The sequence below is a fragment of the Phyllopteryx taeniolatus genome, chromosome 16 (assembly GCF_024500385.1).
Source record: "Phyllopteryx taeniolatus isolate TA_2022b chromosome 16, UOR_Ptae_1.2, whole genome shotgun sequence".
Lineage (NCBI taxonomy): Eukaryota > Metazoa > Chordata > Actinopteri > Syngnathiformes > Syngnathidae > Phyllopteryx > Phyllopteryx taeniolatus.
In genome coordinates this window covers 8,978,595-8,992,492 of record NC_084517.1, presented here as the reverse complement: position 1 = coordinate 8,992,492, position 13,898 = coordinate 8,978,595, and the positions used below count along the sequence as shown (strand labels likewise).

The 13,898-nt window shown below is 40.1% G+C and overlaps 2 protein-coding genes across 3 annotated transcripts in view; both read right to left on the bottom strand.

The window, feature by feature from the left end:
* The window catches only part of smurf2 (SMAD specific E3 ubiquitin protein ligase 2), a 60,481-nt gene extending 56,004 nt beyond the window's left edge, over positions 1-4,477 (bottom strand). Inside the window, exon 1 of the mRNA XM_061748918.1 lies at positions 3,956-4,477. Coding sequence (XP_061604902.1) covers positions 3,956-4,007 — 52 coding nt within the window. The 5' untranslated portion in view covers positions 4,008-4,477. The remainder of the gene's footprint in view (positions 1-3,955) is intronic.
* A 1,285-nt stretch (positions 4,478-5,762) lies between these two features.
* kpna2 (karyopherin alpha 2 (RAG cohort 1, importin alpha 1)) lies at positions 5,763-13,237 on the bottom strand. 2 transcript variants are annotated; one of them, XM_061749805.1, is made up of 11 exons: positions 13,100-13,237; positions 12,754-12,868; positions 12,529-12,669; positions 11,223-11,311; positions 10,614-10,882; positions 10,429-10,523; positions 9,155-9,418; positions 6,619-6,852; positions 6,349-6,531; positions 6,124-6,273; positions 5,763-6,044 (listed from the first exon to the last, which is right to left on the bottom strand). In XM_061749805.1, the coding sequence occupies exons 2-11, from the start codon at positions 12,808-12,810 to the stop codon at positions 5,955-5,957; spliced, it is 1,572 nt and encodes a 523-aa protein (XP_061605789.1). In that variant the 5' UTR covers positions 12,811-12,868; positions 13,100-13,237; the 3' UTR covers positions 5,763-5,954. The 2 variants fall into 2 exon arrangements, with proteins under 2 accessions (XP_061605789.1, XP_061605790.1); XM_061749806.1 differs by having other exon boundaries at positions 13,104-13,205.
* Positions 13,238-13,898: the final 661 nt, after the last annotated feature.

The window sequence follows — 13,898 nt, the reverse complement described above, 5'->3', positions numbered from 1 at the left end:
AAAAATAATAATAATAATAAAATCATAGAATAAGAACATACCGGTAATTAAATAGAATGTAAAAAGTTAAACAGTTTGTGTCTCAACATTAAAATAAAGGTTTGATTTGAAGATATATCACCAATCGCTGTAGTTCAAGGGCGTTAAGCTCCCATTGACCGTGTCTATCCCGTGTATATGCCATCTGTGCATTTACATATTTTCTTCCAGATTGTGCAAGAGGCCTGATTCCGATCTGAAGATATCTGACTCCATGCAGTTTTTGCTCTTTACCCTGCCACATGACACACATCCGAATTGTCCCACTTCAACCATGGAGTGTAAATCAAGCTTTTAAAACACTATATGAATTGTAATTTTTTATTTTTTTTTTCATGGAAACAGCTCTCCCTGAAATATATTATTTTTTATTACATTACCTTTCTACTGTGAGGTTCAACTGTATCGACAAAACAAGGCATTCATTCCAAACTATATCTCATCAATGATTTAATTCATTGTGCTGCTCCTTCTGGCTTTCCTGCCTTGGCCACCAGGGGACAGTGTAATACAGTCATAAAGACAAATGAAGAGCCACCAGTATTCACAATGACTCAATAAGCTGCCCTATGTTAGTCTTTTTTTGGCAGAGGATAAAGAATTTGTCTGTGAGTATGGTGATATTTGCTTAAATGATCCTTCTTTTTGAAGGATTGTTAAACTGCTGCTTTTTGTGAAGTGAGATGACAAACAGCACTCATATCTCAAGGCTTGAACCTCGAAAACCTAATTCGGGTCACTCGTATCTCAAGGCACCACTACTGTTGGCAATTATTTTCCTTATTTAATGATTGACATAATATTTAATGGTCTATGCTTTCAGTGTACTTTAGATTTGCAGCAGGTGTTTTATAATGCATTTTATTTGTGTTGTTCTAGCAGACAACGTTGCATGTATGATACTGTATACCATTGTTACCATGTAACATATAATAACATCAAGAACAATATTGCTTTGTAATGCAACCCTTTTTAATGTTCGCTCTGTTGTTGTTTTGTTTGTGACGTATGTCTTCTTGACAAAATGGAAAATGAAAATGTGCCCTCTATGAAATCTCAACATTAAAATAAAGGTTTGATTGAAGATACATCACCAATCGTTGTAGTTCAAGGGCGTTTAAGGTCCCATTGACCGTGTCTATCCCGTGTATATGCCATCTATACATTTACATATTTTCTTCCAGCTTGTGCAAGAGGCCTGATTCCGATCTGAAGATATCCGACTCCATGCAGTTTTTGCTCTTTACGCTGCCACATGACACGCATCCGAATTGTGCTTCTTCAACCATGGAGTGTAAATCAAGCATTTAAAACACTATGTGAATTGTAATAGTTTTTTTTGTTTTGTTTTTCCATGCAGACAGCTCTCCTTGGAATATATTATTTTTTAGTACATTACCTTTCTACTGTGAGGTTCAACTGTATCGACAAAACAAGGCGTTCATTCCAAACTATAGCTCATGTTATAAATACTTGGTACCTCTCTCATTATGCATGTGTGATTTATGACAACAGTAAACATATGTGAAAGCTTGTGGTTAAGTTGGCAATCAAATGCATGCAAGCCATTAATCCATCTCATTAAGATCAGTGCGTGTTGTCTACACTTACACCTATCAGAAAACAGCATCACTTAAATATTTCACTTGGCACTTCCACACATATACACACAGTTCCTAGGGAATGTGATACAGGTCAAGTCCTGGAAGTAGATCAAAAAAAGGGCAAGCTGTCAGCCCTTCTCGCAGTCAAAACACTAAGCTCTCATGTAAACCACCTTGCTATTTGTGTTGAAAAGGCACAAACCAAACTGCTTAGGGAGAGCGTGCAGGAGGAGGCACAGCTACATCATCACTAGGGTAAAATGTCCCAACCTTTGGATATTTGGTAATAAAGAGTGTTGCCGACATGACATCAGATGCAGTACATACAAAAGAGGGGGATGATGGTACATCATGATGCAGTAGTATGTGACAGGGCACACATACAACTCTTGTGACCTGCAGATGCCAATTTCATTTAAATGTCATCTAAACTAGTGATTCTCAACTGGCGGGTCGAGACCAGTGCTGCCACAGTTGCCTTGAAAAAGTAACTTAGTTACTTTACTGATTGATTTCAAAAGTAACTAAATTAGAAAAAAAGTAACTTTTTAGTTACTTTCAGCAGTTGCCAAGAGGCAAGAATATCACTTACAGTAGAGTACAGTACCACAGTACAAAAAAAGCATTAGCTTAACCGAACTCATTACTTGGTAATATATGCCAGGCAAGTTCCAGAATTATGTCATCAACATGAAGCAATGACTTAAATATTAGTGTAGTTGAAGCCACATTAAATGAGCAATTTAGTGCAGACTTGACCTCGGTTTACGATGGTACCGACATAGGTTATCATGTTACGAACTGCATGCCATTAACTAGTTTGCGCAGTGACAAGAAGGCACGCTCAGTTACTGCCCAACTTACTGTTTTGTATTTACGGGCTAAAAGAGTTTTTCATACAAATATTTACTGCAATTATGACTCTACTACTGTATTGGCGTATGTTAGTGATAGACTGCGGCGGGTTCTGATTACAAATTCTGATTATCGAGGACACCATCTAAAGTGAAAAACAATGCATCCCAGGACATTCTTTTAACAGGCATGCATCAGAAACATTATTACTTGGGTGTAATGGCACATGTATTCAGGATGCCTCTGTACTGTACAATTTTCCACTGAGTATTTTAGCTCAGCAACTGGAAGTGTAACTAACTGCCTTGCATACTAGCCACACGTCTACTCTGTAAACTAATACAGTGCAGCTCAGCCTCTGGCTAATGGACATCATTGCTGTTTTTGACGTTATGTCAAACTAATTTTAAAATCAGTGCAGATTGAAAAAAAACAATATATATATATATGTGTGTGTGTGTGTGGTAAAAACGCAACATCCGGTGCGATTTAAACAGCCGCTCGCATCACAAAAGTCATTAGTGTATTTAAAGCATAACAATTCATACTGATGTTTGCACTTTTCTGCATCCTTCATTTCCTTCTAGGAAGACAAACTACTGATGTCACGTTTTACTTATATATAAAAAGAAGAAGATCAGTGTCAAGAAATAAAAGCAATTTTGTGGTCACGTCATCCTCCGTTCCTTAATAAGGTGTTCTGAAATGCACAAACACGTAAGTGTTGTTAGTGTAGTTATGTTTAAATATATGATTACACAGGTTTTCAAGGCTATTTTTAACAATACATTTTCCTTATCGTTCTTAACTTCTGCACAAGTGGCTTGCGACTTGGCAACATTAGGGTCCCAGGGTGACAACAGTTGAGAACCACTGACTTAAATGTCATGTAAACCGATAAAGATGTGGTGATTGCACACCCGGCAGCGGGCTAACTAGCGAGCTAACGCCGGCTAGTCAACTTTAAATGAGCTCGTCTGACAGCACGACTGTGTGAGGGTCGACTGGCTTGGCTGCACTAGAGAATGTGACAAGTAGATGTGTTAATTCAAATTTATATTCAGGTCTCACATGTGCAGTTCACCAAATAATGACTTACTTATTAGAGTGACAAGACAATTATAGCCACCTACTTCTCCCCTGGGACCCGACTTACGGCTGGTTAAGTGGCGACAATCACAATTTCCATTAACAATTATTAGCACTTGCAGGTAAATGTGGCGACAAGCAAAGCGCGTCAGCTAATGTTAAAAGAGTGGGAAAAAATAGGGACGTTTAAAATGTATTGTAGCTAGCAAAAAGGGCAGCCGCGGAAATGAAGTGAAGCGGCAATGATCCAACTCCGTGGCCCTTGGGAACTGTTCCTCCTATCCAGGAAATACACCGAGCCCTCCTTGCTAGTGTGCGACGGAATAGAAGCGTTACTTTGGGGGGGCTTAAACAACATCGCGATCTACCTGTTAATCGCAGCTTCACGGGCCCATTCCGTCGAACTCCTTGGTTAGACATCACCTCTTTGTTCCAGCCTTCACGGCGCGTACAAAAGAGTCGTTAGGTGGGGAGGAAAAGATCAAGATTTATCAGTCTCTCCGCCAGTTTCACACAATAATGGAATCAAGGCAGTGTGGCCCGGATGTGGACAGAACTGCCATTGCAAAAATGTAAAAGAAAAAGACAATTTTGAAGAAAGAAAAAAATCGTGAACTGAGCGCTGTTTAATTTTAACTGATGGGTTCTCCTTAAGGCGGTGTTACATCCTGGGAGCCGTCCTCTCCTCTGGCGGGGAGTTGAAGTGTGGAGTCCTCCGGCGTGTATCCCACTTGAGGAGGCTGCCCCTGCCCCTGCCTCTGCCTGGGCTGCGGGGAGCTGACCAGTGACGACAACACTCCAAACATTTCCCCTCACATGTGGCACAACACCTCCAACCTCCTCACACACGCACAAACCCACCCCTTCACTGAGTCCTCAAGGTTGGTGATTCCCGGTTTACTGTTGCTTTAAGAGCACACGTAACCTTCACGCCCCTTTTGTGTTCGTCAAGCCTCAGAATTGTAAATTCAGCTTTGCATTTTATCAATTATCTTTACAATTTGCTACCTGCGAAACGCTTATCAAGTGCCATTCAGGCTTTTTTATTGGTCTGAAAATGAGTACTGTATCTATTAATGGAGATCGCAACTTAAAAAAAAAAATCACTTTATCCTATTTGTTAAAACTGTCAGCATGAGCTAACAATAGTACATGATTGATTAAAATGATCGTGGGAAAGGAAGCCCTCTCTGGCTCCATCTTGTGCCTCTAATTTGATTTGCAAGAAACCACAGTGCTCGAGGAAAAACAACCCAAGACGGAAAGCTCGACTGACAAATGTTTCGTCAATCAACTGTTGTGCACTCTCACGTACAAAACAACGGGCTTGCCTCAAAAAAAAAAATAATTTCAACCCGATAACTTAGTGTTTATAGTAACCATTCACTGCAAATAAGGTGCTTTTCTGGGGTAATAAGTCAGCATGGAAAAAGATTTATAGTGGAAATAATGTGTTAGCATTGACATACAAACTGAGCCCTACCGCAAATAGGAAAAAAATTGCCAGTAGATGACCCCATTGCTATTAAAAAAAAGAAAAATGTCAACAAAGTGCAACTTGTGGTTTCGGCCTGAGCATCGAAACAGCAAAGGTGAACGCTTCAGCAAATAAGATGGGGGGGGGAGGAGGAAAGGGAGAAGAAAAATAAAATAATTTATATAAAAAATAAAAAAAAAAGCCTTCACTGCACTTGGAACGCAAGTGCAAAATGCTCAGATTCATCTTGGCGTGTTTGTTCCTTAGTTTGCCATCTTGCTGTTTCATCTGATAGCATTTTTTTCCCCTATCATTAGAAGTTGGTACCTGAGTAAAGGCAATGATGTTTAACTTTCTCTGCCGAGGTTTCTCCTTCCTATAGCACTTAAATAATTTATCAGTTCACATTAAATACCATACCTGAATGTAGGGAAATATGTAAACATCATTGTCTTTGTCCTGTATCAGCATTTTTCTTTCAGTCCCACATTTCAATTAATTTACATCAGCTCTTCAGAATTCATACCCCAGAAATTGCATGGTGTGCCAATTCAGACACTGATATTGTTCAGTTATTCAACGTGATTGTGCATGGGCACCCTAATGTTGTACTCAAATTGATTTTCTATATCAGTTGATGTCTATGTATTGAGAGCACATGTAAAATTTTAAGAAATGACAAGATTAATCAGCCATCCTGCAAGTTCATCTACAATTTATTAATAGCAGATAAAAACACCCACACCCAATCAGCTTTATTTACATGAATGCTTAATCAAGTGTTTAAAAATGTATGTACACTACATACAAACAGGCCATATAAGGGCAGGCACATTGACATGAACAAGGACAAACCATAGCAGTGAGGATGCAGTAGAGAAGAGTGTCATTTAGAAATTGAAAGTGCTCTGGTTTTCACTGATTTGGAATTCATAACCATCGGCAGTTGCTTCTGGGGCGACACACTGCAACTCCTCATCCTAGAAATTTAAATGGAAGCAAAAACTCAATACTCGTGGGGGGTATTTTTTTTTTTTTTTTTTTTTTAAAGGCCATTACCTCTCCAGAGAAGTACTTCTCAATCAAGTTGAGAGCTGCTTTGTAGACGGTTTCATTCTCATGAGACTGTAGAGATTCAATCCGATCCAGTCCACCACATTCTTCAATCATCAGGGCCAACTTGTCTGACTCCTGAATTTTGTCACCAGCCTAAGAGGAAGGGGCGTCACGACCTCAGCGATTTCTAGTTAGATTACGCAATAGTTAAAAATATCTTGCACCTACCAAAAATATGTTGGTGATGGCATCCAAGATGACAAGAATAGTCTTACTGTCCTTTGAGGACAGAAGGTTGAGAAGAGGCTCCAGCACATTGCACTGCACCAGGTACACTACCTGCTCCACAGTGCCCCCGCTGGTGAAGTTCGTCACAGCCCACACAGCCTCCTTCTGTGTTTTGTAGTCACCCTGTAGCAAAGGCCAGTAAAACCCAGCAAGTGAATGGGACATCCTCTGGGAGATATTCGACAAGGACAGATAAAAACAATTACATACCCTCAAAAGCACATTGACCAAATGTGGAATAAGGCCAGCGTTGATGACTTCCTGGATCTGGGTGTCTTTTCCTGCCGTGACGTTGGACAAAGTCCAGGCGGCCTCCTTCTGAATGTTGGCCTTGTTGTGGCACAGTAATGGGCCGAACTTTGCCAGGGCCCCGACGTCAAGCACTGCCTGAGTCTGCTCATCTGTGCCAGTCACTATGTTCCCGATGGCACGCAGAGAGGGGGTCTGAGGATAAACAAATGGGTCACTTTAAAACATTTTGAAAGAATAATTTATAGCAGCACTCCCCAACCAGCAGACCACACACAAACTCGGGGGGGAGAGAAAAAAACACCGATAAAAGGTTTGGTTTCGTCGGCTTTCGTGTGAAATTTCAGGATGACCAAAACGCACAATAACCTTTACATGGCAACTTAAATTTGACCTTCTCTAAACTTTTGAATACATATCCAACTGCTCAATGTTTCAGTGCAATTTGCATAACTTTGTTCTCCAACAAGGAGCTAAACTGCAAACTTCACTTTAAAAAAAAAAATAAAATTACAAGGATGTCCACTTCTATACCTTTCTGACTTTCAAGCTTACTTGCAACCTTGCTGACGACTATGAGACACTAAGCTCAGCGGCCACTTCCCTCTGAGAACATCCTGGTTGAAACCTCACAGTGGAAAAGTACTGTTGTTCAATCATTAGGTGTCATCTTGATCAACAGCATGATGAAGACTAGAATTTATGTTGAATTAAGGCCTCTTTATACTCTAGCGGTCGCACGGCCGACAGCGTCCGCATTGCATCACGTGACCGCATTGCATCAGCAAAATAGTTGCTGCGCGCCGAACGCAGCGGAGATCTCTTGTGATTGGTCCGTTTTAGTCACATGCTGTGATGACGTACTAGCGTGCCCATTGGTTCTACATACCATCTACGTCGCCGCCTTCTCGATCGATTTTGCAGCATAATTAAACGTATCATCTGGTCATCTAGGTCCATTTGTTCTGTCGCGGTCGCCATTGTTGTTGCTTTGTTCCTTGTTACTGAAAGGAAAGTAAAAACGGCTACCAGAAATGGCAAAAAAAATGCAGCGGAAACTCACCCTGTGGTGTCCTATCCAATACCAGCCATAGCGACACCCCTGATTTGGAGAACTGCAGCACACTTTCAAAACAGCGCGCGGGGGTTGCGCTCGAGTATAAAGAAAAACTACACACATGTGGGACAGCCGCAGTGCTGTCAGCATGGTCGCCGTCCGCGCGAGTATAAAGAAGCCTTTAGTAATTGAACCAGGAAATCTATTGGTCGATTCATGGATTAAACACCCATTGTGAATTTTGCTGTTCAGCCCCTTGTTAAGAACAGAACAATAAGTACTGAAACATTGAACATGTGCAGAGATTACAGTGCAGTTTAGGTTCATCCTGAAATCTCAACCAAATGTCAAATATGCCTAACATTTTGTGATTATTGATCTTAATCTGATAGTGTTATTTTTTCATCCAGGTTAATTCATTCTCCGGGCATTAAAATTGATCGCAACTGGCCCGTCCTGTTTGTCTTTGAAGACGTCTCGCCTCTCATCGAAACGTCTAAGACAAACAGAACAGTCCGGTTGATTCATTGCCCTGAGAACAGGTTGTGCCTCTGCACACAAACCTCTCATCTCAGTCATACCGTAGTAAAATAAGACCACAAGCTAACAAAAAAAGGAGTTTAGAAGAAAAAAAAAAAAAAAAAAAAAGTCTTATGAGAGCTGCTTTGAAAAGGCCGAATGCGACAGAAAAGAAACAAAACCAGCAGTCTGACTTAAAATACAGGTTAATTGCTATAGGCAATTCTCACACACCAAGCCAAGCAAGTTACACAAATGAGACAATTTAGCTTTCAAAACTGCCCCCCCCCCCCCCCCCAAAAAAAAAACAACAAACATTGTTTCCATTTCCAAAATTCAATCTTTGTGAAGCAGGATTTTCTGCAACGACGAGACCAAAAACACTTACGGAGTCGACTACACACTTCAGGTGGCATTATCTCAGATTACCCCAGGAAGTGACCAGCTCTGATAGAAACACAGCACCCCCACTAATAACTAAAGTCAGTATACGTATAATGTTTAGTTTTATTTTAATTAGGCTTTACACGATCGGGATTTTTGGGACCGATCAAGTTTATAAAAACGATAACCGATCCAATCACTAGATGGAGCAATGCGTCCATTTACATGACTTGTTGATTTATTGTATATACTTGTGTACTGTATACTGAGTATCTTCATAAGTATTGCCTGGTATTTTAGACAAAAGTTAAAACATCAATGACCTCTTGGGGGCATTAAAGGATTGGCCGCTGACAAATTTTGGTCAAATCAACATCAGCTGATACCGATCAGATCGGTGTAATGTCCAATTTTAATAATTAGTCTCTATGCTGGTTCATCAAAATATTGCTTTATGTGAAATTGGTCCATGGTCCAAAAAAAAAGGATGGGGACTGCCAGTTTGCATTACATTCTTTTAGGCACAGCAATACTTACCACCACAGGCAGTTCACCGCTGCCAAGCAGTTCGACCAGGCGGGGCACCAGGCCGGCCTGCACCACGACTTCAATGCGATCATTAGAACCGTCAGTCAGGTACGAAACCCCCCAACAGGCGTCGGCCAGCACCTCTTTGTCATCGTGGTCAAGGAGGCGGATGAGAGCAGGTAAGAGCTGCTGGACGGCGCTTACAGGAGGAGAGGGATTCTTGTTGCGGCAGAGGTTGGACACAGTCCAGGTCACATTTCTCAGGTAACCAGGCTGGTGAAAAACAAATTTTAAAAAGTTCAAATAAAGACTGAATTTGCAGTTAGGTTTCCCCTTACTGGCCCCAAAAGGAATAGCTGCAGTTACAAAAGGTCAAAAACAAGACTGAAATGTATCAGTCGTCCTTGCCTTTTTCAATTAGCTATTAAAAATTGCAAAGTGACTGATTATATTTTTCACTCAATCAAACAAACAAAATGAAATCTGTGTCAGATGGAATGCATCAAGCCAATTACAATACGCTTTTACCTACTTATGCTGACGCAGTAGCGTTTTAGGCTGTAACAACACATTGGGCCTCTTTGGAAAGTAAAATCTCCTAAACTTTATGCCACATTTCCTTAACCTTTGTGGAATATGTCATCAGGTCAAGGAGAGATGAAAAAGATGCTTTTCTTTCAAACATAGGAAAGGACAACACCGTTTACAAGGAATTAAAGTCCCTTTTCCTAAAAGACATCGCGCATTCCTGACCCAAGTCTTCTATTGTCCTTTTTCTCGCTCACTCATTTTTATCCCTCGTACATTTCTTTATTATACAAAGTTTTTTTTTTGTTTTTTTTTTGTTTTTTTAAGTCTAACATTTTCACACAGTCTGTAAAGCTGTTGCTTTAAATATTTCAGCCATAACGGATTGTGGGCAATTGTGGTACTTTCCTTCCATACAGGTTGGTCAGGAGTAACTTGCGCTAAAGGTCACATTGAGGCACCTTTCCTAAAAACAACCAATCCTCCAAGTACTTCCAGGTCATTTTGCTTGAATAGGAATAGAAAGGAAAGTTTCTAAGCAAAAACCAGAATCTGAAGCGGCCCAATCAAATGAAAAATAGCAAGTATGGCAGCAACTGAGTAAGCCTCCTTGTGATGAGTGACCATGAATTCTCACGCAACTGCACAAAGCAGTTTGTAACCTCAAAATGTCTTGACGGAACTATTGTAAACCATCGACTCCCCCGTAACACTTTCGTCCCCTATTAAAAGACCTCAAGTAGGTAGTTACTTACACTTAATACAGAGAGGTCAGGCACCGTGAGCAGACTGAGTAGGGCTGCCACAGCTCCATGCTTGATCACTTTGTCCCTCATAGCTGATCCATCACCTAAAGAACAGATTATTATTAAAACCATGCTGCACTAAAAATTCAACTGACCAAGGTAGCCTATCAGATTAAACAATGAGTGTTAATTACCAGCAATGTTTCCAAGAGCCCAGATGGCTTGCTCGCTGATGTGCTGGTGGGGGGATGTGACCAGTCTAATGAAAGCAGGAATGGCCCCGCCCTGGACAACAGCGGCCGTCTGGTCAGACGTCCCAGAAGCGATGTTGGTCAATGCCCAGGACGCTTCAAACTGGATTGGAGGGCAGTCAGACAGTCCCAAGAAGGCCACAAACTTTGGGATCAGACCAGCACTGATGATCTGGTCAATAGGGGGATGCCTCTCCCGAGACAGCAGTTTCCTGCAGTTCGAATACACAAAAAGTGATGAGAATCGAAGCTATGGAATTGACTCAGAGTTCCATTCAACCATTTATTACAGTGCTTTTGCTCATGTGCTGGAGCCTACCCCTGCTGACTTTGGGCAAGAGGTGAGGTACAGCCTATACTGGTCACCAGTCATTCAGAGGGCACATGTAGACAAACAACCATTCACACCTAAGAACAATTTAGTCTTAACCAACATTTTTGAATGTGGAAAACCAGAGAATAAGGCAAAAATGCAATACAACAATCAACGAGTCTCACCAACCACCTGTCCACAATGCTGCTGATTCAAACATGTTAAAATGTTACACTTACCGTGCAGCCTGTGTTGCCTGCAACTGTGACTCGACATCGCCACTGTTCACTCCAGTGAGAATCTCTGCAACAGTCCACTGGGTGGAAGTCTTCATTGACAGCAATTCATAGACACAGATAACATGCAGGACAATATCATGTCAGGGTTTTCCCAAACTTTTTTTAAAAATAGAAATCTCCTGGGGAGTCACCAAAACATAAGGTATCCAGTGTCCAAAGTATCTTTAAAATTAAAACAAAAATGTACTACAACAGGAAATGTTAATGAAATATTTTTCATGTACACAGTGGTATTTTGTTTTTTTCCTAAATCACATTGTATTTCAGGTACCTGCTGTTGAACTAGGTTATTGGAGGAACACCTAAAAATTGGACACTCTTCAAGAAAAAACAATGCGTATCATTGGTTTATTGAGCGTGGGAAATCAGATACACAGACTCAGCGAAACTACAGGATTAAGTATGAAAGTCATGTACCGTCTCGTCTGAATTTGTGCATATCAAGAAATATATGGAAAGAGAGTCAAAAAAATTCATACCAATTCTGGGGTGGACAGTACCATTTATGCAATTGTGACCCAGTGGCAATAATTGCAATTGTGTCAAACTTTATAATGCTTTCTTTGGTAGCTAGCTACTTCCTCATTAATGCCTTTATGGAGCCATGGCACATTTTACAATAGGAAAATGACAGCACAACAAACAAACAAAAAGTGTATACTGAAATGATGATCTCAGGTTAACCTGTAAAATCTGTAATCCAAAAAGAATACGAATTTCTAAAAGTATTTAATTTGAGTACTTTTGTCATTTTATTTATTGTGGTTTATGTTCAATCTTATGTACAGCAATTTGTTACTCCTGTGGTTGCTGTTAAGTCCTCTATATATAAACTTGAGATAAGCATGATTGGCAAGAGGTTAATTGTACATTCAATTGTTCTGCTTGTCAATGGCAAAAAGAAAAAAGATCCAATATTAAATAATTTTCTGACCAAATTAAGTGACATTGGATAATTTGATCTTCAGGCACAAAGGTTGGGAATCACTAGACAAAAATAGAAAGGCAACCGATTTTGGGGGAAATCTAAATGACATGTTCAAAAAGCCCGTAACTTGAAAGACGTCAGAAATTGTGTTGGTAAGGCATCTTGAGGTTTCTGAAGAACGAAAGCAGTATTAAACGTAGAGGTGTCAATCGCGCGTGACGACTTACGGTTACAACAACGCTGCAATAACGACGGCGTTGACCGAGCACTGCACGGTTAAAGGTCGACACATTGAAAAAGAGACAACAGTTTGCTTACTTGGCCGTTTTGATTTTTTTCTTGAAGGGGAGAAGTGGCCTCATCGGGGAATGCAGCCACGTTCCTTCTTTTGAACATCTGATCATCTTTCCTGGCCTTGCGCAGTTCGACGTTCACCTCCACCCTCCTGCGTCGAAGCTCCTGTGTGCGTTTGGAAAACAAATGTCACCAATGAATGCGCCGCATTGGGCTAGCGACCACTTCACTTTTGACACGCTCACTTACATTAGCATCTTTGCCTTTGTTCTTGAACTTGTTCAGACGGTCGACGTTTTCAGACATTTTCCTGAATATCAATCAAGCTGGCCAGCAGTGAGGAAAAAGAGTTTTTGAAGAGTTCCTGTCGTACAAAATAAAATATATATATATATATATATAAGTTAGCTACATTACACTTGGCGACGCCTCGTGACACTTGAGCATGACGACAGAATACGTATCAAGCATAACATTTGACCGATTCAACAATACCAACACTGAACGTGTTATAAAGCAAAATATTAACCGTAGAGGGAAAACACAATAAAAATATATAACTCAACAAAAAATGTCAGAGCAATGGCAGTCTCACCTACTTCTCGGGAAATGGTTCAAACTGGGTAGAAGATGACGAACAGACCTTTAAAATTCCTGGAACAAAGAGTTCTGATTGGGCTGTTTGAGCACAAGCTACGAGCCGCCTCCATTCATTGGATAGTTTGAAAAGAAACAGGAAAGGTGTCATCCCCTGTATTCTCGCGAGTTTTATGAACGTGGACAATGATCAATCTCAGCTTTTGTCCATGTGGCTATATACATTTAGCAACCCTTTTTGTTTTTGGTAAATATAAAATGTTACTTATCGTTTTATTTGTCATGCCTATTTGTTGTGTCCTCGCCCATCTTTTTATTTCTATTGTGGTCAAGGGCCACGCTGCATACTTAAATATAATTATAATTACCAAAAAGACAATTATATCAAACATTTTTGTACTGTAGATGTAAAACTGTTTATTTTAATTTTTATGTTAATATCGATAAACTAATTATTAGGGAAATTATTGCAAAATTAATACATTTTAATTGACCAGTTTTTTTTTTGTTTTTTTTTTACTAAACACGTATTACCTGACCCTCGTATATAAATGTAAAGATGTATTGTACAGCTGTAAACCAGAAAAAAAATAAAAATAAATTTGGTAGTCATGTTTCATTCAGATTTTTTTATTTTAAACAGGAATCTTGATAATGTAAATGTTTGGTGGGCCATCCTTTACCCATCCTTGGTTTAAATGACATGAAATGGAATGGTGGAGAAAAATAATCATCTGAAATCTATTCACCAAAAACTCTCACATTTGGTTGTACCTGTGTTTATTGAGCACCTTTGG

Excerpts from the sequence above, each read along its gene's own strand:
- kpna2 (XM_061749805.1), bottom strand. The coding sequence starts at position 12,810 with ATGTCTGAAAACGTCGACCGTCTGAACAAGTTCAAGAACAAAGGCAAA. Across the intron at positions 11,312-12,528 it reads AAAAAAATCAAAACGGCCAA|ACTTCCACCCAGTGGACTGT; the intron begins GTAAGCAAACTG and ends CTGTCAATGAAG. Across the intron at positions 6,532-6,618 it reads TGGTCAATGTGCTTTTGAGG|GGTGACTACAAAACACAGAA; the intron begins GTATGTAATTGT and ends CCTTTGCTACAG.